Source organism: Carya illinoinensis, chromosome 2, assembly GCF_018687715.1.
Source record: "Carya illinoinensis cultivar Pawnee chromosome 2, C.illinoinensisPawnee_v1, whole genome shotgun sequence".
NCBI classification, from domain to species: Eukaryota; Viridiplantae; Streptophyta; class Magnoliopsida; order Fagales; family Juglandaceae; genus Carya; species Carya illinoinensis.
In genome coordinates, this window is record NC_056753.1 from 31,057,779 (window position 1) to 31,085,199 (window position 27,421).

Here is a 27,421-nt window from a genome sequence, read left to right on the forward strand (position 1 = left end):
TGTATACTAACCTTATTACCAAAAACAAAAGAACTAAAAAAAGGATAATAACCTAATTGAATTTGAATTGAGAATCACTAGATTTTCTCCATACTACAAAGTTTATCAATCTTTCCCATCCATGAATAAATGAATAGTCTAGATTTTCCGTCATATTCTAACTTTAAGCTATCAAAAGGTTTGAGAGGGCATAAGTAAAAAGGAAATAAACAGTGGGCTCTGATGCCAAAGGTCAGGATAATATTATACTAATGATAATGAGTATAATCCATTTTAACTTAAATGAAGAGAATTCTATTGGCTTAACAGTTAATAAGGACTCAATTACTGGGCATCAACTGTCCATTAAAATGTACTTTCCTAAAATTATTATATAACACAGTCTCTACACAAGTAGCGTATCGTGTCTAAATGTTGTTTTCGAATCGTATAAGGTTACGTTGATCCTTTTCCTTTTACAGCACTACGCCTTCTCTAAGACCATGTTTTCATGTCTTCCATCCTCTCAGAAGATTACAATCCTTAAATAACAATCGCATGAATCAAAGCCATTTGCCCTGCACCGCCTACAAGATAGTTTATACACTTCACACTTGATCCTAAAGCATGTGGTATCCTGAAATCTAATTTATTTCTTTGAATATATCATTTTAATGGAGACCAAGTAAATAACAAACGAACTTCCCCGTAAATGTGATGGGGGAAAAGCTTTGGACCAGCACAGCAATAACTTGCTCGAGAAGCAAAATCCTGAGTCTTCTAAGCATCATTATGCATTATTTACAGAGTTGCTCTTATTCACACCTTGTAGGTCCATAGGAGAATTTGCGATACTACCGACCGAACCAAGGGTCTGAGAGCTCAGCTGTGGGCTAGCTGGACAAGCATCTGGATTACCAGCACTAATCGCATGGATTGCCCCAGAGCTCAACTGCTGTGGGCTCATTGGTGTTCGCTGGCTCATTTGCTGAGGGCTGGTTTGTTGGTTTAGCTGTGGAATTCCCACGGTTGACGGTGAGCCCACTTGTGAAGGTGAAACAACAGCCTGTAGCTGTGAAGTGGTATCTTGTTGTTGCTGCAACTGCTGTTGAAATTGTTGCTGCTGCTGCTGAAATTGTTGCTGCTGCTGCTGAAATTGTTGTTGCTGCTGCTGCTGATATTGCTGTTGCTGCTGCTGCTGTAATTGTTGTTGCTGCTGCTGCTGTTGGTTCATATGAGGGTTTATTCCTGCCATCAACTTATGCAGACCCATAGGCCCCATTGCTGCCCGTTGCATTGGGCTCATGTTAGCCCGGGTTAGACTCTGACTAAGCATTGAAAGACCAGCTGAGACTGGATGTATCTGTCTGGCTCCTGAGATCCCAGCTATGCTTGACTGAGGCCCCCCTAACATGTTTGCTCCTCTGTTCGGTGCCAGTCTAAGTTTTGATGCCATGAGAGCTTGTGAATTCAATCCTGATCGAAATTGCTGGTTTATTGCATTATTAATATTTGAAGTCTGGCTAAGATTCATTGAGTTCTGCCCCACATTGCTGATACCAGAGATAGGCCCCATTGGTGCTGACATTCCAGTTCCCCCTATTCCCCTTGCAGCTCCCATCCCCACGGCACTGCCAAGGCCTCCAAGACCAACCACGTTATTGCCCATGTTTCCCATACCCACAGCTGTTCCAAGTCCCATCATCATCTTCCTTTGCATTTGTGGTTGCTGCTGCTGCTGTAACAGCTGAATTGGGAGAGCAGAAGGCTTGTTGACCATGTGATTTCCCAACTGCATGTTGGAATTCTGCCCGATTGCAGACAAGTGTGAAAGTGAATTGGTTGGATGTATCATAGGTGACCTCTGGAATTGGTGCTGCTGCTGTTGAATCAAGGAGTGTTGTTGTTGTTGTTGTTGCTGCTGCTGCTGTTGCTGTTGTTGCCGGTGCTGCAGCTGCTGATGATGTTGTTGTTGTTGTGGTTGCTGCTGCTGCTGCTGCTGTTGATGAAGTGATGGTTGCGGGTCTATCAGTGGCGACCTCGGGGGCATTGAAACCCCGGAAAAGAGTCCTTGAGACATCTGTAAGGCCTGGGTGTTTCCAGGAGGCAGCATCCTTGCATTCGATAACAGATTCTGAGGTGAGTTTAGAGATGTTTTACCACTGTTAGTTATCTTTGCAACTTCACTCGATTGTTGACCAGGAACTGCTTCTGGAAATTGCTGAATGTCAGGTACCAAATGGCGAGGGCTGCCAGCAGTATTTGATTGACTGGCTGTGGGAAGACTCGTGCGGGTTTGTTTTGCTTGGACTTGATCTTCCACAACGTATCCTTCACGTATCATCTGATCAACATATATCATGATAAGATAAAAGAAAAGAGAACCAGGGGTACCAGAGAACAAAGCTGTGAACTTTTAGACCATTTCTGAATACGTACCAGTGAACAAAGCTGGGAGGCAAGCAAATCCGCAAAGTGCTGTCACATGAATTAGATATATATAGATGAGAGTGACAAAATTATAAAAAATGACCAAAAAATAGAAGTAATAATAATCATAAAATATATATATTAAAAATAAAAAATAAAAAAACATAATTAGAAAAAACTATCAGAAAAGACACAAAACTAATGCCGTGCTAAGCTTTCCTGCCTCAATCCAAATCAACAACAATTACCCTTCATTTCATTAGCAAGTGGATGCTGCAAAATAAAGGGTCTCAAAGAAGACAAGATGAGAATTAAAGGTGCAAAAAAAAGAAAACCACAAAATAAGTAGATATAATTATTAGAAAACACATTCAAAATTTCCAAGTTCCAACTGAGGAGATGGCTTAACAGGATCAAATATCAGAGAATCATCTGTGCTGATATCACCAACTGAAAATAGCCCGTGTTAACCAATTCAACAATCAACAGGTGAATCCTTCTTGGACTGCAAATTTAGAATTTGTACAAAACTTACCGTATTCGGTAATGAAGGAAGACGATCCTCTGCAGACAGAAAATCACCATCTTCTATTTCTCCATAATGCATTGCTACCGTACCATCATATGGCTTCTCTGACATGATCATTCTAGTTCTTACCCTATACGAAACAGCATTTTCTACAAAAGCAAAAGTGGAACTTTAGTAAAAGAAGAGAATCATGAAAGCATCACAATGGATTACATATTTTACACTCATAAAACAACAAACCTTGAGGTATACGCTCTGGCTGCATAAATTTTAAGACTCTTATTTTGCAGATATTCATGCTGCCACCTGCAAGTGACTTAGATAACGACGACCTCGTGCTCGCATCATCTTTGAGATCTTCATTATTGGAAGCAGTGGAGAGATAGGTTGACAGGGGTTGAAGGGGATATGTGTTTGGCTTCCTAATGTTATCAACCTTATTCTTTTTGCAGTTTAGTTGATGCCTGAAACAGAAATCCATCAAACATGCATAACAGGATGGGATTGACTATGCTGCCATAGAATGTAGATTAATATGATTTGGGAAATGTATACATCCTGAAACTTCTGCATTGTATAAAACATGCAGGGTGCAGCAAAAAGGAATTTCAACAAAAATGAAAATAAGAAAAAAATGCAGGTGGTGAATAATTGTCTATCAAGTATCTCAGCAAGGAAAAAATAATGCCTGAGATCAAAATTAAAAGTGGCAGGGCTTAGATCTGACAAAAATATCCCTTGTCTAACCCTTCATGGACTATTGTAGGGGGTTAGAAAACAAGTATGATAAAGAGCTTTAACATATTCAAAGGATGGGATGAGGACATTTTTCCCATCCATCTTGATGAAGACGATATTAACAGTTCAAGCAGCCAGAAAGTATAGAGATAACACTACAAACGAAGAAGCCTACATTTTTTTTTTTATAATTAAAAGAAGAAAGCAGCACTTAAACAGAATACCTCATTGTCACCATTTCTATCTTTGAGAACCTTTCAAGCATGGTTTGATCAGCCAAAGGTGGTGATCCAACTGAAGGACTGTTTGCATTTAATGGAACACTAATATTACCAACGCTAGCTGGAGATCCAATTCCACTCATTGCTGGGGTCTTAGGGAGAGAATTTGATCTCCGCTTTGCAGCAATTTGGGCCTGGTGTTGATGTTGCATGGAATCATTAGCACTGGAAGCCAAAGAAGTGGCCCCACCAACAGAAGGAACTGAGGTGCTTATTGCTGTCTCCTTTTGTGATGCTACAAGAGCAGCAGCTGTTGCAACTTGTCCAAAGTGGGGTCCCACTGAGCTACTAGAAAACTCCCCTGATTTTGATGATAATTGAGACTGAGCCAAAGCACCAGTAGAAATCCGAGGACTTTGAACTGATTTCCTTTTATGGAGCTGGTCGTCTTTTCTTGGATCTTTTTCCATTCGCTGACCAAGATTATTCCAAGATGTCTGGGGGAAATTAGATCTCATGAATGAATTATGTGGTAATCTTTGCCGCCGTGCTTGCTGCGGGTCCAAATGGCCTGTTTCTGTTTCCATCACCTGCATATCATTTTTACTGCAGTGGATATCTGAACCATCTATTTTATCTATCTCAAAATGCTCTTCCTTGGTAACATATCGTGTTCCCTGTTGTCCTGCAGTGAAAGGCATTGTCCCAGCATCCTGGTTCAGAGCACCTTCAAACACCTGCTGGGAAAACTTTTGAATGCCAGTATTTGCATATGGACTTCCCCTTGCCATTGCTTGCTGTTGTAACAAAGTATTCTTCCAATTGACGTCCGAACGGTGTAGTCCATCACCATGCGGCCCTATTTGCTGCTGTTGCATTCCGTCAAGAGCCACGGGTGAAGGTCTTGCTCTCTTGTTAAAACTGGATAAGGGTGACATTTGCCCATCCTGACTCTCCCTCTTTCCAAGAACAGAGACACTTGAGTTCACATTTTCAGCATAAGAGATCATCATGTCCTGCCCAGCAGGAGAAGCCCCTGATGCATTAATAGCAAGTCCTGAACCAGGATCCTGCATGCTTCTGGGGGTCCCAACCCCCATTTGATACCTTGGTTGATGGGAAGCAACAGGTAGTGCAGAAACTGAGGCGTCTGATACAAAGCTCTTTGGTCTTAAGGCTAACATGTTTGTTGGGCCAACATGTTGTGCAGTGAGATTTTCATGTACTTGCTGTGGCATCACATTTCCAGAAATGATTCCTGTATCTCCCAACCTTGAGTTAGAGCTTTCTGGTACTCTATCTATGCAAACTGTCTTCCCATGCGTCTTGATACTAGAAGTGACAGTAACTTCAGGTGGTTGCCTCAATCTCTTTTTCCGGACACTGGAAAGAGACAAATCAAGCTGCAAATGGAGTGCGAGATAGTTAAGAAAGATACAGTCATACTCCAGATCAGTGACATGAACTCTTATCTAACAATTCATTACCTTTGTGGGAACTGGGTTATTACAAAGCCTATCCAACTTAGGTGTAGGATCTAGATGAAGTTGTGGTTGCAATGCTTTCAATATGCGGGACTCCACTTCCTGCATTTGAATGAATATGAACATGAGAATTCACTCCAATACATGATAGAAATTTAGTAGCCAGAGATGAGGTGCCAATCGTACTTACCATCAGATTGCCATAAGTCCAAGAATTATTCGATATCAATGGAATATCTTTCACAACATTCTCCAATGACATCTTAAGGCATACTTTACTAACAACAGGGTATCCATTATTTTTCGGATCACCAGAACCTTGATAAAAAGCACACTTCCGATAATCCCGCACCTACAAAAATCTCATATATGCAATTATAAGAATCCTAAATATAAATTGCACTAAATAATCATATCACAACCTAAACGTCTAAGAGATGGTCAACGGTATGAATGGCTAAAACAGTATACATTAGATGTTCATAAAAGTTCATATAATGGTGGAGGCAGTACACTTCTTGTGATTGGCAAACTCAATGATACCAATACCAACATAATGGTGGTTAAAACAGTGCGAGCATAGGAGGTGTTTCATATGGTTCACTGGCTTATTCTTCTTCTTCTTTTCCCCTTCTTTTGGGGAAGGATAGTCTAGTACGACTTGTGCAGTAATGGTAGAGAGGCAGGCTGCTGTTGGTCAAATGGTTCAAATGACCACCTAAAATGAACAGGATTCGCTAACAATACAGCTGTCCACAATTGCGGTAAAGAATTGTGTGGCAGTGATGGGCCCTTGGTCCACCTTGGGGCCCATCAGGCAGTATCATGACATCATCGGAAAGAAAGTTAGTGAGCTTAAGCAATTTCTCGCCTCTTGCACATATGCATTCATGCATATATGTTGTCAGCATATACGTATGACTATTAGTATTTGTACTATTCATTTAAGTTTTCTATTTATCATTTATTCTGATGAGCGAAACCATTCATAATATGTGTGGTAAAAGTAAAACCCCATAGTTAGATGACTCACCTCACATACAAGTGCGCCGTCAACAAACTTGCAGGGTATATCATCTAGAATATCGCCAGGCAATCGGCCAGATTCAATTGCCTCCAAATGGATTCACAAATAAAGAGGGAAACAGATTAGAGTAAGAAAAGCCTATAGCAAATACAGGCAAAGTTGTAAGGATATATAGACAGTGGTTATGATGCCGAAGGCAAGTAATAGTGCATAGTGTAAATAGACTGACGCATTGCACATTCATAAAAAGAGTAAATAAAGTAGTTCCTAAGAAATTCAAAAAAAAAAAAGCTTTTCACCACTTGCACCACATGAGACCAAAGGTCTGCACAAATAAATCCAGCACTGGATAATCCACATCACAAATTGTTAAGAGTGAACTTTCTTGTGTTAATCAAACAACCCAAATGGCAAACACTGCACTCCTAAAGTGCGTGCAAACGTCAACCAAAGAAGCCACAAAGAGGATATTTTGTTCGAATCGCACACCTCTTCAAAAAAACTTGAAAAAAAGGTGGCGTGAGGGACAAGTAGAAATTTACCGAGAAGAGAGTTTCAGACACTCTACCATACGGATGTAACAACTTTTGAACATCTTGAAGAGTAGCCTGATGAGCAGCTTCATTCTGAAAATTCATAAGCATATAGTATTAGAAAGAAATACATATAATGATACAAGGAGTCACTTTTTCCATTCAACTTATTCTTCAACAAATGTTTCATCCAGTTAGTGTTCTTTACAACAAACCTCTGTGGGTTTTCCAATTGAGTATCCATCTTCAAATAGGTTCAATGTGAAGGAAACTTCATTCTCTGCAAGAAGGGAACAAAACCATCAGGATCCAAACCTGACCATGTGGCCAACTAAACCAACGATGCCTCTAACCTGCAGAAGGAAGAAGTCCTTCAGAAGACCAGGATGGTGCAGACACCCCTGCAGCGTCTTCAGCTCCTTCAATAAGATCACACTGTATCGTAACACAATCGAAATTATCATACAAGGAAATTAATATAATTAAAGTTAGTATTACATCAAACCTACTCCCCAGCCTGCCAACTCAAGGGCTTCAAACCAAATCATTTTTTTTTTTTTTTTTTTTGATAAGCTTCAGACCAAATCATAAAAAAAGAGTTTTTCTCGTTGCAATATAAGCGAAAGTAAAATCATTATTTTTTCTTTCAGAAAGAAGAAAATGTATAGATATGTATTTCAATTTCTGATTTTTTTTTTTTAAAAAAAAAAAACACACAGAGAAGTTTTAGATTTTCAGTTTTAGTATGCCTGTTGTTCTCTGCTTTATATACCAAAACTCTCAGCTTCTAGGCACACACAACCAAGTTTAAATCAAAGAACTAGAATTCCGTTTCCGGTTCTATTCTCTCCTCCACTTTCGAATTCTCTCAATTTCAATTTCTTTTCCTGGCGAACCGGACTTAGTAGTTAATCAAACGATCGAATCATTTCATAAAATTTTACCTGGAGCTTCCTTGAGCTATCCTTGGAGGTCTCGGACAAGTCGTCGACGACCTTCACCTCGGGAGGAAGCAGAGGCTTTGGGTGGAACCTCGTACCGGTCTTTGAGATCTTAAAGGAGATACCCATATCAGAGGGTTTTGAGAAAACGAGGGTTCAAGGTAGTGTTTAGCTCATGGGAAGGCGGGGGAAATAAAAGAGAAAAAGGATGGGAAAGTTCGGGAATTTTTGGGGCAAAGCAAAAAACCCTAACGGGAAACGAATGTTGTAGTTTGTTTGGTATCTTTGTGATGCATCTGATCTGAGCATCTATTTTTTTTTTTTATAAGTAAAGGTAATTATATTATCAAAAAGGAGGCAAAAGCCTTATACAAAGATTAGTGACCAGTTCTATGTTTGATCCATGGCTATAAGGAATTCATGTAATCCCAAACCATTGAAATCAACCGCTATGGTCCATGTACAAAGAGCTCTAAAGAAAAAAACTATCAAATCCTCCATCGATCTCTCTTTGTCCTCGAAAGTCCTGTCATTGCGCTCTCGCCATAAACACTACATGATGCATATAGGGATCATCTTCCACACCGTTTTTATTTGTTGATTTCCTCTCAAATTACTCCAACTAGCCAGAACCCCGACCACCGTCTTCGGCATCACCCAAACTAAGTCCAATCTGCCAAAGACCTCATTCCATAACCTTCTTGCTACCTCACAGTGTATTAAGAGATGGTTCACCGATTCACCTCCCTTCTTACACATGCAACACCAATCTGCGATGATCACCCTACGCTTCCTCAAGTTATCAGTTGTGAGAATCTTACCCAATGCTGCAGTCCACACAAAAAAAGCTACTTTGGGTGGCGCCTTATGTCTCCATATCTTTCGCCATGGAAACTGACCAGGTGTCTCTTGAGAAAGAGACTTATAGAACGAGCGTACCGAAAAAGTACCTTTAGCTGTAGGTATCCACCAAAGACTGTCCTGTGAATTACCCGGTTTAATAGAATACAAAAGGCTGTAAAATGCTTCAATACTGCTCATCTCCAAATCTTGTGCCGCCCTACTGAAGTGGATGTTCCATTGAATTTGCTCCCCTGATCTTTCCAGTACATTAGCTACTGAAGCATCAATATCTCTTGCAATTCTGAATAAAGAAGGAAATGATTCCTTTAGAGCCACATGATCACACCAAGTGTCGTACCAAAACTTAATACGGGTTCCTCCTCCTAACCGGATTCGAGTATATCGATTGAAGACCTCCCACCCTTTTCTTATATGTATCCACAAGCCCACTCCATATGCTCCCCTCACTTCTTTTGTACACCAACCCCCCATAGGTCCCCATATTTGCTCTCTATTACCGTCCTCCACAAGGTATCAGGATCCTTATGGTATCTCCACAGCCATTTACCTAGTAATGTCCGATTGAAGGTTCTCATATCTCTAATGCCCAAACCAAAGTTTTGAAATCCGTTCCGGAGACCATTCCGGTTGAGGCACTGGAACGGAATATTTCGGTACCGGTACGTTTCGGTGTACCGTTTCGGGATTAATTATATATTATATATAAATATTTATATGTATATATAAACTAACAATTAATAAAATAAATACATATATATGTAAGTGTGTGATATGTATATGTGTATATATATATAGAAGAATTAAAGATTTATAAAATGAATATATATTGAAAAAAATCACAAACTTGAGTTAAGACACAAAAATAAAAGAAAAAAAATTAAAGAATAGACAAATTATTAAAAATAACAATACTTCTAGTGCACGAAAAGGGGTATTTGAATTCTAAAAGTATAATTTTATTCATTATTTTTTAACTTATTTACAAGAGTTTTTTTTTTTTTTTTTTTTTTCGGACCGGAATTACTATTCCGGCCGGAATACCGGAATTCCGGCCGGAATTGACCGGAACGGCCGGAATTTGACCCGGAACGGAATAGGTACCTATCCCGTTCCGGTCACTGTTCCGGCACGAAAAATTCCGGCCATTCCGGCCAGAACGGAACGGTTTTTAAAACCTTGGCCCAAACCCCCATTCGAGATGGGGCTACATACCTTTTCCCACTTAACAAGGTGAAATTTTTGTTCCGCTCCCAGCCCCCCCCACAAGAAATCCCTTTGAAGTTTCTCCAGCCGAAGAGCAACACTTGCTGGAATAGGAAACAGAGACAAAAAATATGTGGGTAGATTAGACAAAGTACTCTTGATTAGAGTAATCCGTCCGCCTTTAGACAAGTATAATCTCTTCCATCCGGCAAGCCGACGTTCCACTTTCTCAATTACTGACTCCCATAATGACACCGCTCTCGACGCCGCCCCTAGTGGAAGTCCCAGATAAGTCATGGGTAAAGATGCAGTTGTGCATCCCAATATGCTAGCCAACTGTCTAAAATGTCGAACACTTCCAATAGGCACCATCTCAGATTTTTCCAAATTGACTTTCAATCCGGAAGTTACTTCAAAGCACAGGAGAAGGGCCTTCAAAATTCTGAGCTGGTTAGGATCTGCTTCACAAAAGAAAATAGTATCATCTGCGAACAACAAGTGAGAGACATTAACAAGTCCCCTATTCGGGGAGCCAATCTTAAAACCAGTTAGAAAACCACTCGTAACCAAGGCTGATGACATCCTGCTCAGTGCCTCCATCACAATAACAAAGAGTAAAGGGGATAACGGATCTCCTTGTCTCAAGCCTCGTGTACTACGAAAGAACCTAGTTGGGCTTCCGTTTATCAAGACGGAGAATTTCGCCGTTGATATGCACCACCTAATCCAAGAACACCATCTCTCTCCAAACCCGCATTTCCCCAAAAGATCCAGAAGGAATTCCCAATTGACATGATCATATGCCTTCTCCATATCCAGCTTGCATATAATCCCTGCCTCGCCTGTTTTCAACCGACTGTCTAGGCATTCATTCGCAATAAGAACTGCATCTAAGATTTGTCTATCCTTAACAAAAGCATTCTGAGGTTTCGAAATAAGCTTTCCCACTACCTCACTCAGACGATTCGCTAGTACCTTAGAGACAATCTTGTAGACCCCACTTACTAGGCTAATAGGTCAGAACTCCTTAATCTCTTCCGCCCCTACCTTCTTTGGAATAAGTGCAAGGAAAGTAGCATTAAGGCTTTTTTCAAACTTTCCGGCAGAGTAAAACTCGTGGAAAACCTTCATGAGGTCATCTTTTAATACAGCCCAGCAAGATTGGAAAAAACCCATCGAGAAACCGTCAGGGCTCGGCGCCTTATCTTTTACCATTTTCCTTACAACTTCAAAAACCTCCAACTCCTCAAAAGGCCTCTCCAATCGGTCTACCTCATTATGTTCGATAGAATCAAAAGCAAGCCATTCCAATTTAGGTCGCCAACCCACCTGTTCAGAAAGTAAATGCTCAAAGAAGTCTACTACATGGTGATTTATCACTGACTCATCCCGGCACTCCACTCCATCAATTTTCAGCATTTCAATGTTGTTGTATCTTCTATGTGAGTTAGCTATTTGGTGAAAAAACTTGGTACTTCGGTCTCCTTCCTTCAACCATAACGCTCTTGACTTCTGACGCCATGATGTCTCTTCAAGAACTACTATTCTTTCCAGATCTGCTTCCAACCCCTTTTTTACAGCTATTTCTTCTTGTGTTAAGGGCCGATTTTCTTGTATTCTTTCCAAATCTTGGATCTCCAACTCCTTGCTTTTTTTACGCTCCCCTATATCTCCAAAAGATTGTTTGTTCCACTGCTTTAGGTCTTCTTTTAAAGCTTTCAATTTACCTGCAAAAATGAAACTAGGGGTTCCTTGTATCTGATAAGAAGACCACCATTGTCTGACCTTTTCCTCAAAACCCTCTGCCTTCAACCACATATTTTCGAATTTGAAGGACCTACGTCTCCTATGAACCCCTCCACAATCCAACAAAATAGGCCAATGATCCGAACTCAAACGCGACAATCTCTTTTGCCACATATCTGGAAAGTGGCATTCCCACTCTAGTGAGATAAGAAATCTATCTAGTCTAGACCATGTATGATTATTGGACCAGGTACAAGCTCCCCCCACTAGTGGTAAATCCACTAGATTCAAATCAAAAATACACTCTGAAAAATTAGTCATAGCTGGCCTCATTCTTCGATTCCCAAAACACTCTGTTGGAAATCTAGTTACATTGAAATCTCCACCTATACACCAAGGAAGGTCCCACCAACTATGTACTCCAGCCAATTCTTCCCACAACAATCTTCTCTCATGGTCTAGGTTAGGACCATATATACCTGCAAAAGCCCACTTAAAGTCATCTTCCACGCTTCTAAAAGAGCAAGCCACCGAGCAAACTCCCACAAACTCTTCTATTTTCTCCACCACTCTTCTATCCCACATCACTAAAATGCCACCCGATGCCCCTTTAGCTGCCAAGTATACCCAGTCTACATATGTGTAGCTCCATATACTTCGCACCATATTTCTACTAATTAGTTTCAGCTTTGTCTCCTGTAAACACACTATATCCGCCTTCCACTCACGTAGTAAGTGTCTTATTTGTAGACGCTTACTAACCTCGTTTAACCCGCGGACGTTCCAAGATACAATTTTTGGTTTCACTTGGAATATGTCACCCCCTTCCCTTTGGTCCTTTCCTTACTAGCACTTCCTTTCGAATTCATGGACCAATTTAACCTCTTCAACTCTCTCTGTTTTTTTGACTCTGCTTTTCTATGTTGATGATGGCCTGATTCAATAACTGTAAGAAGAGCCATGAACTGTTCTTCGTACCCTTCACACCTCAATCCCACCAAATGCTGAATTTCCTTTACCGTATTAAAAACCCAATCTGAAATCCTAGGTTGTTCTGGACTCAAGGAGTTTAGGGGTATTGGCTCACTCTCTTCATCTTGTGTTGCCCCTGCTACCACAGCTATCTGTAAAGGAACCATACTGTTCAGAACTGCATCCATGTCTTGAACTCCTTGCCTATGGAAAGTGTCTTCAACCAACGAAGCTTCTTCCACCCCTATGATATCTAAACAGCCCTGAGAATGCCTTAAGAGCATTTCATCATCAGAACACCCCAACTCCTCACTGACAGAGTCCACCGAGAGACCATTTTCTGTTGCCGGCATCCCACCAGCCTCCAAACACAAGAAGGCGTCGTTATCCTGTGCATCCACCGTCGGAAGGGTCACTAAGCCTCCCATCGGCGAGTTATGTTCCATTTCCGGCGAAAGAAAAGAGGCCATCTGCCTCAGAAGGTGATTTGAGGATTCTGTCACGGTTTTCCGGCCACTCCACTCAGGCGTACCGTCGTCGGAGAGCTCCACTGTCAGCATCGGCAGATTCTGGCTCACCTCCGACGAGTTACCCTGCGCCGGCGACCGTCGCGCCTGCTCCGACGAAGGAACACAAGGCTCGGTTCTCTCCTGAGCTGTGATCTCTGGGCTGAAGACCGACACATGGGCCGTGACTTGGGTGCCCGGTATCTTTTCGGGTTGACCCTGGGCTGACTCAAGCTTATGAGCCGTGACCTGGCCCAGGCTTTTATCTTGATTCAGACCAACGGGCCACGGGCTGGGGCCAGGTTGTTGTGAACCTGAGCCCTTTTCGGAAATGCCAATAGGCTGGGCCTTGGGCTGAGGCCCTATCTTCAGCCCAGGTTTTTGTCTCCACTTAAACCCATACTCCAAAATCTCATTCCCCTTTCCCTTACCCGTGGGCCTCAGAACTTGGCCCGGCCCCTTCCATCCCCTCTCACTTATATCCCCTGCCTTATATTGCCCGACCACCTTTCTCATTTCAGCCACCTCCCACTGCAGTTGCCATACCTGTCTCTACAGCTCCTCAATTTTCCTTCCCACGTCTCTGTCACCTACATTGTTTCCTTCTGAAAAATGTACACCATGAGTGGCTCGAGGCCATCTCCTGTCAGAGTTTACCACGCCACCTCCCATACCATCATGGACCAATGCCTCCTTATACGACCTCATAGTTGTCTTCCATGGCTGAGCACCTCCATGCATGCCGGCAGCCCTTCCTTGTCCTTCCATCACAGCTTCCTCCAGCACATCTCTCATTCTCTTCCATCCACTTCCCCCTTCCCCTTCCGGAATGAAAATGGAACTTTTTTTTCCATCCTCCCTGTACACAGACACCACAATGAATCTTCCCCTACCATTGAGACATCTCTGAGCAAGCAAACGTCGATGCCCTTCCCTGATGGTGCTATAGACTTCCTTTTGCTCACCACTTAAGCATACTTCCAAGGTCTTACGCAACCACTGAACAGAGTTTTCTTCTAACCAAAGCTCTTGTTCATTCTTCCATTTTCGCTCAATAATACGAAGATGTTTGCCTACCTTAGTAAGAATAAATAATTTTGACTCTATCACAAGTTCTCTCAACAAACCCATTACAACAGCACCTAAAAACCACCTTAACTCTCCATGGGAGTTGCTGTGTTGGTGTTTACGCTAAGAAAAATTTCTCTCAGAATGTACGGAGAGAAAATTTTAGATGGCAATGACGTTTACCCGAAGCAATGACGGTTTTGCTCCTTTGTTCCTGCTTCTTCACTTCCCCGAAACCTCCCCCGTCTCCATCGCTCGTTCCACTCCCCGGAAAATCACTTGCTCCCGGTTAGTTATCCCTCCCATGGCGTATGCAATGCAATCACTTCTTTCTTGTCCAATCATTCTGCACCTTTTTGCTTTATTATGATCTCTTCTGATATTTGAATAAATTATTGCTCTTTAAGCTTAAAATCTTAAAAATGGGCTCGAACCGACCTCAATTACCTTTTGATTTTGAACAGTTTCATATTTTAAGCTCCGTTTCGTTGCCGAGGAAAAAACAAATACGAAGGAAAATGAAGTGGACTTTATTTGAAGGAGCCTGGGATAACCACCGCTGGTGCTCCCGGTTTAAAAAATATATATTTTTATTATTATTATTTCACATCATTTTTCAATACTTTTAAATATTTAAAAATATATAAAAAAAATTCATAATAATATTAAAAAAAATTTGAATCACTAAGAAAAAGAAAAAAAAAATTAAAAGCAGTAGCTCCCAGTAGAATTCCACAGCAGGGAATCTAGCATTATTCTTATTTGAATCCAGGGTATTTTAGATCATCGAGGGATGATTATAGTAGAAGCTAAAAAATAAAAGATGGTACGTGTTGCGTGATTTCTGATGATGGCTTGCATAATAAATAAAAACTAAAACTTTCCAAAAAAATGGAAGCTATATTTATAGATACTATCATTTATTCCTTCATTTTAACTGTTTATATATATATATATATATATATTTTACTTAAACAAGTGACATTTAGAGTATTAATATATTTTTTTTATGTTTTAAAATATTTGCAGATGTTTAAAAAACGTTTAAAAAATTAAAAATTAAGATATACAATTTGTACAGTGGGCAGTCCCATACTAGCAGCACCCGTGTTTATATGTGCAATGCATTATATTTCATCAAACCACCATCATTGAAAGTGGATATCTCTTCAGGGTTTTGTAAATCGACTCCAATATAGATAATCATCCTCTGAATAACATGCCAATATATTCATTGACTGAATCAGGGAAGCTGGCGTCTCTTTCATCTGAAGTGGGGAGGTTTGTGTTGTCCTCAAGAGCTACTTTAAGGGGGGGCATCTGAGATTTGCCGTATTTTGGCAAAATTACAACGCCAGGTATGATGGTGACTTCCCCAATATCAGTGGCAATGTATTTCCTATGAATTGTGGTTGCCTTGGAGAACGATATTATGCAAAGTTTTGTTGCCGGCTGTTTCTATGTTTTCTCTTGTTTTTTTTAGTACAACATCTACCTTCCAAGTTAGCCGCTCCTATCAAGTTCAACAGACAACTCGCTAAATAAAATTTTCATGATTTGGATTTCATTTGACCGACGACAAAAATGAACAATATATCACTATAAAAACAAATAAGTTAAGTCAGCGTAAATGTTTCAAGCGATATACACGAGCTCCAAATTACCCTTTATGTGTTCTAGGTTCCATTCTTTCCACCTCTTCATCTTCCTCCTCGACGGCGACCACTGTGGTCAATTCTTCCATCTGATCAATAATTATCGGTATGACAGAGGAACATGCAGTTAAGTACTGCAGTTAAGAACCCCGACGATGGCATTTCTTGTTGGTAATGCCTTGATGTTAACTACACCTCTTAAAGCTCTGGTAGAAACATGCGAGGCTCATAACTCTGTTTTCAATATGAACATGCCATTACTGCTGTTTGTGGCCCTTATAGGAGGCTAGGAGCTACTGTTGGAGGTAAGGTACCATTGGCTTCGTGGCCTTCTCTAGTTTTTTTGGTTATGATTTCTTTGGAGAATGTCTTCAGAATATATATCTGGTTTTTTCTCTATTTTTTGGGTAGAATTGTTTGTCCTTTAAAAACCAATTTCATTTGTTTACTGCAAAGTTCATTCTTTTATTATCTTGACGAAAAAGTGTAAGAAAGTGCCTCATATAGAACGATCCAAGGGCCAGGTTTTTAACCCAGGCAGCCACGTAGAAGTTTAATATTGAGAGGCATGGAAATTGCCTACTCAATTCCCAACATGCATGAATTGTTAATGTCTCAGCCGCCTCTAGCGTTATATCTTCATTTCCTTGGTCTCTCTTCACTTTTAGAGGAAGGATCGCTTTATAGACAATGGACTCAGCTGATTAGGACATCCAAGCTTCAGAAATATAGGATGATTTCGTTCTCTCTTCATAAAGTAGCATTTTTCAGTTTGGAATAGAATATTAGAAATATCACCTGGAAGTATTTTCATTTCTTACCTCATTGTAAGGATTATAATTGGCAGTGGCTATGTGAATTAAGGGAAAGGAGCCCCATGCTACCCTTCCTGATACATACACACGCGTGTGTATATATATTATGAATTTGAAGTGTAGATCTACAGCTATGTTATGCACACTCTTCCCCTAATTGCAGAGTGCTTGTATGGTAGGGTGGGTTGCTCGGCAAAGGAGAGGGAAATTGAAGCGGCTGAATGAACAAATGCGCCAGATCAATGCAGCTCTAAGAAGGCAAGCTAAAATTGAGTCCTATGCGCCTAGCTTGAGTTATGCTCCTGTTGGTGGAAGAATATCAGAGAATGAAGTGATAGTTGATCCAAAGAAACATGAGTTGATTTCTCGACTGAAGACTGGAAAGAATTTTTTTGAGGAATCAAGAACTGGAAAAGGCCTTGATGGAGTTTAAAACAGCTCTTAAGCTTGCTCAGAATTCAAATGATCCTGCAGAGGAGAAGAAGGCTGCTGGGGGTTTAGGTTTGTTTGCGTTCTCTATCCTGCAATTGGCCTCTTATGATTACTTTTATAATACAAAATCAACAAACCAAACCACCAAAGGCATGGCCCAGGGATCCTGGTCTTACCATTATTATTTTGTTTTAAGCCTTCTTTTCGTTTACTTGTTTTGCTAAAAAAACATAATTGCTTGGGTCATATAGTTGTGATTTTACCATGGTAGCTATTCATCTCAAATTCTTCTGATTCAAAGATGATGATCTTCCAGGAGCCTCACGGCAAAGGCAAGTACCAGGAAGCCATCAGATACCATTCCCCGGTTTTGGCAATCTCTGAGAGAGAAGGGGAGGACTCAGGAAACACAAAAGCTTATGGAGCAATTGCCGATTGCTACACTGAGCTTGGAGACCTTGAACGAGCTGCAAAATTTTATGACAAATATATTGCAAGGTTGGAAACAGACTTATGTGTCCCTCGGAACTAACTAGTTTTCTTTAGTAATGATGCGCACGATGATCCACGTCAACAACATTGCCTCGCGGATCATTTCATTTTCGTGCTTACGTTGAAGGTCAGTTGATGTGGAATACCTTCCGTAATTATTTTTGGTTTCTTCGAGCGACTGGGGTTGTAGCATCAGGTTTTGCACTAGTACATATCCAAGAGCACGGAAACGTGAAATGAGACAAAACAAATGATGCATGGGCAGATTCAAGTTACTCTGAACTGAAAAGCCTTAAACGAGACTACGGTTTGTATTCCCTCTAATAATATCATTAATCACTCATCATCACTACAAAGTAGAAAACACAAAACATACATCATGATACAAATATCGAAACAGAAAGCAAGCATATGAAATGATATTGGGTAACAACCTCACCGTTGGAGAACGGGGTAAAAAGAAGAAGATAATATAAAGCTTCCTAGAGGATTACAAACTGAAAGAAATTCTGCAGAAAGCAGGATATAAGGATATCACCATATAACCAAACTCTCATTGCGTATATTACTGGTAGTACATGAGCTGCTGAGCAGCAGCAACATTCTGGAACCCACCATCATATATAGCCTGGCTTGCTCCAGCAGCACCCATGCCCATCGCTGCCTGCTTAAGAGGGTGCTGCCCCTGAGGGTGCATAAGAGCATGAACTCCACCCATTTTGCTCATCGCTAGTTGCCGCTCATAGGCCAAAATATCAGTGGCAGAAAGGCCAGGTAAAGGTGCAGCTGCAGGTGGGGGGAGTGGGTTTGAAGTTGTTCCTGGTGGTGTCGGCTTGCTACCCCAAGAGCACTACAAACAAGGAGAAACAGATTTAAGGGTCAATATACCCAATCCCCAATTAATCAGAGGGAGAGAGAAAATATATATATATTTATATATATATATATAAAACAATTCTATTAAAGATTCCCAAATCATCTGCCAGATGATATTTTAGTTCATCCAGAAATTGTAACGCAAAAACAACCATATATGCAAAAATCTCAAAAATTCTATTTTTCTTTTTTTATATCGGGTAACCTCTTCAAGGCATGGCCCTTCAGACCCACCCCTGCAAAGTAAACACCAGTCCCGTGCACCGCACTCTCGGAACTTTCCCTACTAGTTAAATCGATGGAATAAAAAATTCTACTATTGTGAAAAATTAATACAAATATTAGCACCAAAAATATTACAGTTACCATAGATTTTAATTTTTCATGGGAGTATTTTACTGATTTATCGAGAATTGAGAAGATAGTGTTATGTGGTGTACATCAAAACACTAAAAACAGCATTTTGCATACCAAATATTGAGATATCAATACCAACAGCAATTGAAAAAAAAGGTTACTGAATCTGAAGTGAAGCCCGGCCACATAAAACTTATGAGAGAGTAGTTGAAAGAGAAGAAAAAGAAGTCTGAACCCCACCTAACAAATCTACCATAAGCATGTCCTTTTATTCATAAAGCATCATTAAACAATGACCCAAGTTGTCTAGCAAAGACATCTTTACTAGCTAGGGATGCCTTGGCATGAGTATTGCACCACCGCAAGCAAGGGCAAGTACAATCTATGTCCTACTGTGGCGACAATATAGCCTTACTAAAAAGCAGGAAAACACACCTTAATTTGTTTACCACAAAGATATGACTGAGTATTTCCCATCTGAATAGCCAGGGCTGCCTCAGCATGAGTACTGTATCTCACAAAACCAAAGCCTTTATCTCGCTGGACCCGGACCTCCTCAATAACTCCAGCACCAAGACCATGGAAGTGGCGATGGAGATCAAGCTGAGTGACCTGCAATCAGGAAAAAATATAATTACTTGCAGATGGACTTTTAAAAGCCTAAAAGACTAAAACCTACATATTCAAAAGGATACAGATAATTCCAAGTAACATACAGAGCTCATAAGAAAGGAAATACTATATTTCCCCTTCCCTATTCTCAGAAAATTTATGGAGTCAGTCTGAGAAGCTGGAAGGCATAAAGTGCAGAAATTCACCTCATTGCTGTAACCCACAGTAAGTAAATAGAACTTTCACAACCACAGCAGAACAAATACTAATTTGTATCTGAGAGCATGCTGTGTATGTGTGCACATGTAAATGAACAAAACAAGAAGCTGAAATACAAGGGATGGTATCTTGCCTCTGAAGAAATATTGCCCACATAAACAGTGGTATATTGAGGGTTATTCTCTGGAGCGTCATTATTTGCCGTCTCTTTGCCATCTTCTGCACAATGAAGATACAAAGCAAAGGATTTCATATGCTCAGCACAACAACAGTTAGTCATGAAGTCTGAGGAGAATTGACAAAAATTTGAACTTAGGTAGGCCAAAATCTGCGCTCCCACCATCCAGTCCTCCGAAAAGAGCATAATTATAAAGAAACTGGACTGGTAACAGTATAATGGTGATCCACACCCAACTGGACTCACCTGATGAACCATTTGTTAGTTCTACCACACTTTTGGCATCTGAGCTCTGCTTGTCATCATTGGAACCAGCACCTTTTGTGGCCCAGTTGCAACGTATCTGTCTACTGCCAAGCCACTTCCCTGAAAAAAAAAAATTTTGATAGGTAAATAAATTTTATTGATCCTCGTAAATAGGCCAAGCCCGAGTACACAGGGAGTATACAAGAAAAAGCCACTTCCCTGAAAAATTAATCCCGCACTTCACAGTATGGTCGCACAGAATGGATAAAAGAAATATACAAGGTATATTTTTATTTTTATTTTTTTTTTTTGAGAAAAAAGAAATATACAAGGTATATGTCTTGAATGGAAACAATATGTACAGGGCAGGGACATTTTTTTTTATAGGCACACAGGGCATGGATACATGAAAGAAGTAACCCTTTCATGTGTAAACATTTTGATCAATTTTTTTACATGTCAAAAAAAGAAATAACTCTAGAGAATATAATATTAGTACTAATAATGCTTTATTTTCTTAATTTTATTTTCTAAATCTAATCCCTTTTTTTGCACTAAATTTGAGTCTCAGCTGTATTAAATGGATTCAATTCTTGTCTACTTAGGCTATGCCTATCATTATTTAATAAAATCGTTTACTTAACAATAAATAAATAAATGAATTCAAGAAAATGAGCTAAATCCACAGTTTTACCTCAGGGTTTCACCCAAAATAAAGCATCTTAAAGCTAATAATTGCAGCTTCATTATAGCAGAACAAAGAAAATATAAAATATAACAAGATAACCCCTTACCCGTTAAGTCATTTATTGCACTTTGTGCATCCTGAGTAGGCAGGGAAAATGTCAAAACTATGGTAATAAACAACATAACAACAGAAAAGAAATGCAAAATACAAGCAGACACTAACAAAATCATCACCTGTTGGCTCCGGAAAGAAACAAACCCAAATCCTCTTGACCGCCCAGTCTTCTGATCCCACATAACCCTTGCATCTCTGAAACCAGCAACTATTAGATTAAGTGCACCCAATAAGGCATGAAGTATTATTGTAAGCATCACACATCATGAATAAGGTCGTTTACTAATGAATTTTTTATTCCCGAAAGTTTTAAAAAGTTTCTTCAAGCATCTTAGTCTACCTAGAAAGAAAAGAAGAAGAAGAAGAAGAATCAAGGAGGAATCAGAGATCTGAAGCTTACGAACAACTAGGATAAACAGAGAAGCAGGCAAATAATGTAGCATCTGTAACCTCAGGGCTGAGATCACCCACAAATATGTTGAAGTGACCTGCACAGCGTTACTACAAGTAAAATAAAGAGCCCGTGCTTATAAATGCAAACTGATTGCAAGTATAAGGGTGCATGTGTGAAAAAAGCATCAACCTGATGTATCCTCCCTCTGACCACTAGCATATGCCCAATTAACTTTGATAGGCTGCCCAAACCTGAAAATCATGTAAAAAGATTTAAGAGAAAACCAAAAAGACAGATCAAAAAAATATTGAGCATTTCACTTACAGATGCCTTCCATTCAGATGCAATATAGCAAGTGCAGCAGATCTGCGATCGAAGTAGTGAATAAAACCATAGGATGACTGCAAAAGCAGAGAAAACAACAAAATTTTGTTTTAAGTTGTCAGTTGAATTAAGTTCGAAGAACTTAGGAATGATTGAGTATAAACCAATTCAGATACCCAAAAAGGAAAGGACAACCATCTAAGATAAGTGAAACACTACCTTCTCCTTTCTAATAAGCTTGCAGTTTTCCACGGGGCCAGTACTTGCAAAAACTTCTTGTAGAAGTGGTTCTGTTACTTGTGTATGGATGTTTCCCACGTATCTGTGGTTCAATAGTAAAAAGATTTATCTTTACTTCTCAAAAGAAATAACAGTAAAGAGATTAAGAGATAATTGTATTTTTTTTTTGGGGGGGGGGGGGGGGGGGACCAAAATATATCTAATCAATCCCATATCTCAAAACATGCAATAATTTACACCTAATCATAATACTTAACACCATCCTCAATGACTTTAGCAGCATAGGTTAAAAAAGGTAATAAATCAATAAATGATAGCCCTTCGTATGGCTCAAGAGACTCAAAGGAGAGTTACTATCAGTTTCTGGTTAAGGAATAAGGAATATGAAAGTAGCGTGAACAGGCTCACAAGTGTGAAGGCTAATCAAGCTTTAAGAAACAAGCACAAAATCAAACCAAAAAAAAAAAAAAAAAAAACAAAGATAAACAGAAAATTGTCTAGACAAACACTCACACACTGCGGCAAGTACTTGGATCAAAACCAGGAGGCAGATTTCCACTTGGAATTGGCTCAATCTGCAAAACCAAAATGTGAAAAAAGAAAAGAAAATAAAAAGAACAAACTAAAACAAAAATATCGCTCTACCAACATAAGACCATTTCAATCCAAGGATTAAACCAAATTGGGAAGGTATTTGCCACATTTCAAAAGAAAAGACCTATAAGCAGACCGACCTAAAGCACGTAAGAAAATAGAGTTCCCTTGTTCAACCTAAAACAACACTATACCTAGAAACTCCCATAGGATGCTCCGCTTTTGGACATTATGTTATTCACATGCTTTGGTTTCCACTTCCATTTCCAAAATACTACATGCCATGATCAAGTTGAGAGAATAGACACATTTTTCCTCTTTTCTGGCAGATAACTGAATCCTACAGCATTTGTGACTACAACTTCAGGTTCAAATCATAATTGAAGGTTAAAAATATAAAAATCTGAACTAGAACGAGCCTATTTCTCCAAACAAAAATAAGCCATTAATCATGATGTGATACAGGAAGCAAAAGGCTTGTTTCTTCTATTTTAGTTACGTTTTCTTTTAGGAATTAGGGGTGCCTTTGTAAACTCGTCATTTCTGATATAGGCTTTGCTCTTGATCCATTAGGCTTTACTTTGGGCATACTGTGGGTTTTACTAGTTAACTGGTATGGGATGGCATTCAAAGCCCAAAAAGTCCAAGTACTATTACCATTTGTAAGTTATCTATTTATATAGGAGTCAAGTCTCATATTGGCTCCTTACTAACTATAACATTGATTGAGTACGGTGATGGAAAAGTTAATTTCGAAGCCACAAAACTCAGTTTTCAAAGGTAGACAAATCCTAGATTTGGTCTTAATAGCAAATGAAGTTTTGGATGGACAACCCAAATCTAGAAAACTCGGGTTACTTTACAAATTAGACATGGAGAAAGCCTATGATCACATCAATTGGAAGTTTCTACTTAATTACAAACTAAATGCTACGGATAGTAGCATAAAAGTCATTATTTTGTTTTGATAAATGGAGTGAACGAAGCCTCCAAGACACCTTCCCTGCCATTTTTGAGTTCGCACGAAAAAAATGATGCAGCAATAGCTGATCTCTTGGGTCTTTTCTAGTTGCTCCCCTCAATGGAATGTAGATTCATTAGGGTAGCCTGAGGAAGTTGGAGACTATCACAGAGTTCTATGCGGCATTTTATTCCGTAAGCATGACAAAGGGTACCATAGATAAGAGGCTTGCCCTTCCAAGAAAGGTAAACTCACAGTTAGATCGTCTTACTGAGTTCTAACGACCTGGAATGACCATGATCCCATGGAAGAGTATAAGGCAGATGAAAGCTCCTTCAAAAGCAGCTTTTCCGTATGGACAACATCTTTGGACAAGATCCCCACCGCATATTATTTAAGGAAACGTCAGGTTATGGTATTAGACTAGTTTTGTATGTGTAAGAGGAATTGTGAATCAGTAGATCATTCACTTTTACATTGTGAGGTGGCCAGGATCAGGTGGGATGATTTTTTCACGAGAATTGGACTGTCATGTGTCATGCCTCTTAGACTGGTGGATTTCCTTGCAAGCTGGAAAGGCCTCCGAGGCAACTTATAAGTGGCAGCAATCTAGAGAATGGTTCCTACATGTATATGTTGGTGCATTTGGCAGGAAAAAAAATGATAGAAGCTTCGAAGATCGCAAGAGAACAATGGATGGGTGTAAAGTTTTCTTTTCTAAAACATTGTTATGGGCGGGGGCCATTGTTTGTAATGGGCTAAAGGTCCATGATTTTCTCATTTTGATTGTAAACTCTAATTAGGTTATTCTAATGTATACTCCCTGTGTAATTGAGCTTTGCTTACTTCTATGAATAAAACTTCTTGATTAACTATCAAAAAAACATTGACTGCTCCTTTTGGAGTATGAGTTCAGATGTTTCTTGGGTTCTCCTTAGGTCACCTATAATCTATATGGATGTGACATTTACTATTCAATAGAGAATATCCTTTGCTGAAATTTCAGACCTTAAACTCTGAGCTTTGTGTGATGCAATCTCTCTCCAGCGCGTAATGCCAAGGAAGCCTTAAGCGCAATGCCTACAATTTACTTCCAAGTGCATGAAAGGCAAAATGAAAAAGAAATGATATTTTGCCACAAAAAGGGTACTGTGTCCAAAAATGAATGTGTAAGGGTGGTTTTAGCAATGATGGTGAGCAATGAAATATAATTCCAAAAAATTAAATTTCATTGGAAATTTTTCCTGCAAAATGGTCCTCGCTAATTTTAAAATTACAGATGAAAAATGCTACTTTAGTGCTGTTCAAACTGATAGATACTGTCATATCACAGGAATTTTCTACTGTAGTTACTGCCCACCACTTCCAAACTGGTTAAATGCTACCAAACCGAAACTTTAAGTTCAACGTCCAGTATCACTTATTGGGTCCTTTTCCATATTCTGATAGGCGCGCAAACACAGATTATTCAGCACAACTTTATAAAATAGTAGCCAAGAGCAACCAATCAGCTGTTGACATGAACAACACAACCACAAAGACTCTCAATGCATGTGAAAAGGAATAGAACTTCAATGATTTACTAGAAAATAAAGATACAAAATCAAGAGAGATTCTACCAGCTAAAAAGAGGAGTTCACTCATGGTATGGCACAATACCTAAACCTTTCTATGATGCAATAATAAGGAAATGGTAAAGATATAACGCAAATTCATCAAAAGGCCCATAAACATTGAAACAAGGATCTCTGGTAAAAATTCATCTGGAAAAATTTTGACTTGTATTACAGCCCACGATCAAGTAATCCTGATACGATAACATGCTCGTCAGAGGATAGCGTTTCATTTTCACAACACCAAAATAGTATACAGAACATCGTTCAACGAATTTTTAGTTCCCATTGAATTCCCAAAATTTTCACAGTAACCAGGCACAGAACAAGGAAAAATTAGGTAATGTCATATTCAAAACCCCATCCAATTCTCTCTAACCAAAATAGAAATAAAGAAAACCCTAGATAAACAAAATACATCGGAAACCTTAGCTTTCAAATACAGGTTCGTAGAAAGTAGAAACCGAGCTAACCCTAGCTCCTACAACCCAATTCCGCCTAACCACTTGCAAAACTGGTCGATCAAAAACAAAGAAGAAGAAAATCGAAGCGAAAACGAGTGCGAAATGGAACCGATAATATCAAAACCGAAAATCAAAGGAAGTGTGAGGATAGAGCTCGAACCTGAGGAGGAGCTAAGAGGCCAGGGTGGTAGAGAGACTGTTGTTGAAGAAGCGCTTGCTGCATCAAAGCCTGTTGCTGCTGCTTCAGCCTCTGTTGCTGCATTTTCCCGTCGATTTACGAGAAAATCGATGCTCCTAGAAACTGAGGGTAGGGTTGGGGGACGGGGGGGGGTCGGGTAAGGGCCACGAGAGAGAGAGAGAGAGAGAGAGAGAGAATGTGACAGAAACCAAAAAAAAAAAAAAGAAAAAAAAAAAATAAGAAAGAGCGAGGCCACTCAAGGAGTAGCATTGATAGTGTGGGCAGCTATTTATAGAGAAGCCTTTTGTTGTGAATCGCGATAAGAGTACACCAGCATTTCTTTGTAGGAATTTTTTTTTTCTTTTTTTTTTTTAATCCAAACATTGCATCTACTATTAGAAAATATTAAAATATTTGTGCAGAGCATTTCTTTATAGGAATTGTACGTGTCTTTCTTTTTCCCTCCATTTTCTAGAATTCTATAAGGTGAGATCAAATATCATTTTATAAGTAAAATATAATAAATTATTTTTAATTATTTATATTACATTATAAAATAATGAAAAGATAATATAAAAAAAAAAGTTATGTAATATATAATCATTTTTACATATTTTTTGTACACTTCATTTATATGATTAGTTAAAACAATTATTTTATATTAAAAAAGTGATCTAGTCAATCACATAAATAAAGTATATAAAAAGTACGCAAAAATGACTGCATATAATTTTTCTTAAAAAAAATAATGACGAGTCTATAATTATATAGAGAATCTATAAGAATTGTTTGGATAAGAGATTGAGTTTTTCATTTTACCTTGCAAATAATCATAATAATATTTTTTTTTTTTTTTTTGAAATCAAAACATCACCTCCTTTATTAATCAACTGTTTTCAATACAATTCTTATCCTGTAAAAAGAAACTAAAATAACCTAAGGGCCATCTTCTATCCATACTTGTTCCTCCTTTACATTGTAAGCAAAAGTTGCTAAAAAATGAGTTAATTTGTTACCTTCTCTGTATTTATGCTGGACTTTCCAAAAAGATCTATTTACTAACATACTTCTTATGTCTTCAATTAACTACCCACTCCACTCCCACGTTTCCTCTTTGCTATTGGTAGCTTGAATGACATCCAAAGCATCACCTTCAAAAACTGCTTCCGAGACATTCAATTTTGTACATAAAGTCAATACTCTTCACAATGCAATTGTCTCTGCTACAAAAGGGGACCCAACATTAGACTAGGACATACACAAACACACTAGCATTTCCCCTTCATTATCACACATTACTATCCCTGCCTCCATTTGTTGAGAGGTTTTGTCATAAGCTGCATCCTAATTTAGTTTAACAATCTCCTTCTCAGGCGCCTTCCACTTTACCATGTCTCTCCTTACTCGCTTTATGGTCTCTGGTTTGCTAGTTTGAGCTAGCTAAAAATCTGTAACATTATGCCTAACTTGTATAAGAATGTCTTTTGGACTAGTAAAGTCCTTTTCAAATAAAAATTTATTTATCCTCAACCAAATACATCTCATTGCAGTAGCTATTAATTCCACATCTTCTATACTCAGCCTTTACACCATGTTTTTCCATATTATCTCTATATCCCCTTTACCTAATACCCATTTTTGAACTGGGCTACCATCCTCAGCCCATATATCAACTGCAACGAGGCAACTCCAAACAACATGACAACTTGTTTCAAACTCTTTCTCACA

General features: G+C 39.2%; 2 protein-coding genes and 1 pseudogene across 3 annotated transcripts; 1 reads left to right on the forward strand and 2 right to left on the reverse strand.

Moving 5' to 3' along the window:
- Window positions 1–475: 475 nt before the first annotated feature.
- Window positions 476–8,219, reverse strand: LOC122300894 (protein PHYTOCHROME-DEPENDENT LATE-FLOWERING). Its single transcript, XM_043111855.1, has 12 exons — window positions 7,886–8,219; window positions 7,295–7,376; window positions 7,157–7,221; window positions 6,951–7,034; window positions 6,415–6,495; window positions 5,572–5,733; window positions 5,385–5,483; window positions 3,901–5,300; window positions 3,179–3,402; window positions 2,945–3,087; window positions 2,419–2,457; window positions 476–2,323 (listed from the first exon to the last, which is right to left on the reverse strand). Exons 1-12 carry the CDS (start codon window positions 8,009–8,011, stop codon window positions 770–772), a joined length of 4,059 nt encoding a protein of 1,352 aa, XP_042967789.1. The 5' UTR covers window positions 8,012–8,219; the 3' UTR covers window positions 476–769.
- A 6,213-nt stretch (window positions 8,220–14,432) lies between these two features.
- On the forward strand, window positions 14,433–17,694 carry LOC122301888 (annotated as a pseudogene).
- Window positions 17,695–17,913: 219 nt separating this feature from the next.
- LOC122300896 (oligouridylate-binding protein 1B-like) lies at window positions 17,914–25,912 on the reverse strand. Of its 2 annotated transcripts, XM_043111856.1 has the most exons (13): window positions 25,676–25,912; window positions 24,447–24,518; window positions 22,397–22,458; window positions 21,863–21,965; window positions 21,644–21,720; window positions 21,509–21,570; window positions 21,326–21,413; window positions 21,045–21,120; window positions 20,918–20,948; window positions 20,124–20,243; window positions 19,833–19,918; window positions 19,304–19,480; window positions 17,914–18,485 (listed from the first exon to the last, which is right to left on the reverse strand). In XM_043111856.1, the coding sequence occupies exons 1-13, from the start codon at window positions 25,775–25,777 to the stop codon at window positions 18,201–18,203; spliced, it is 1,341 nt and encodes a 446-aa protein (XP_042967790.1). In that variant the 5' UTR covers window positions 25,778–25,912; the 3' UTR covers window positions 17,914–18,200. The 2 variants fall into 2 exon arrangements, with proteins under 2 accessions (XP_042967790.1, XP_042967791.1); XM_043111857.1 differs by lacking the exon at window positions 24,447–24,518 and having other exon boundaries at window positions 25,676–25,910.
- Window positions 25,913–27,421: the final 1,509 nt, after the last annotated feature.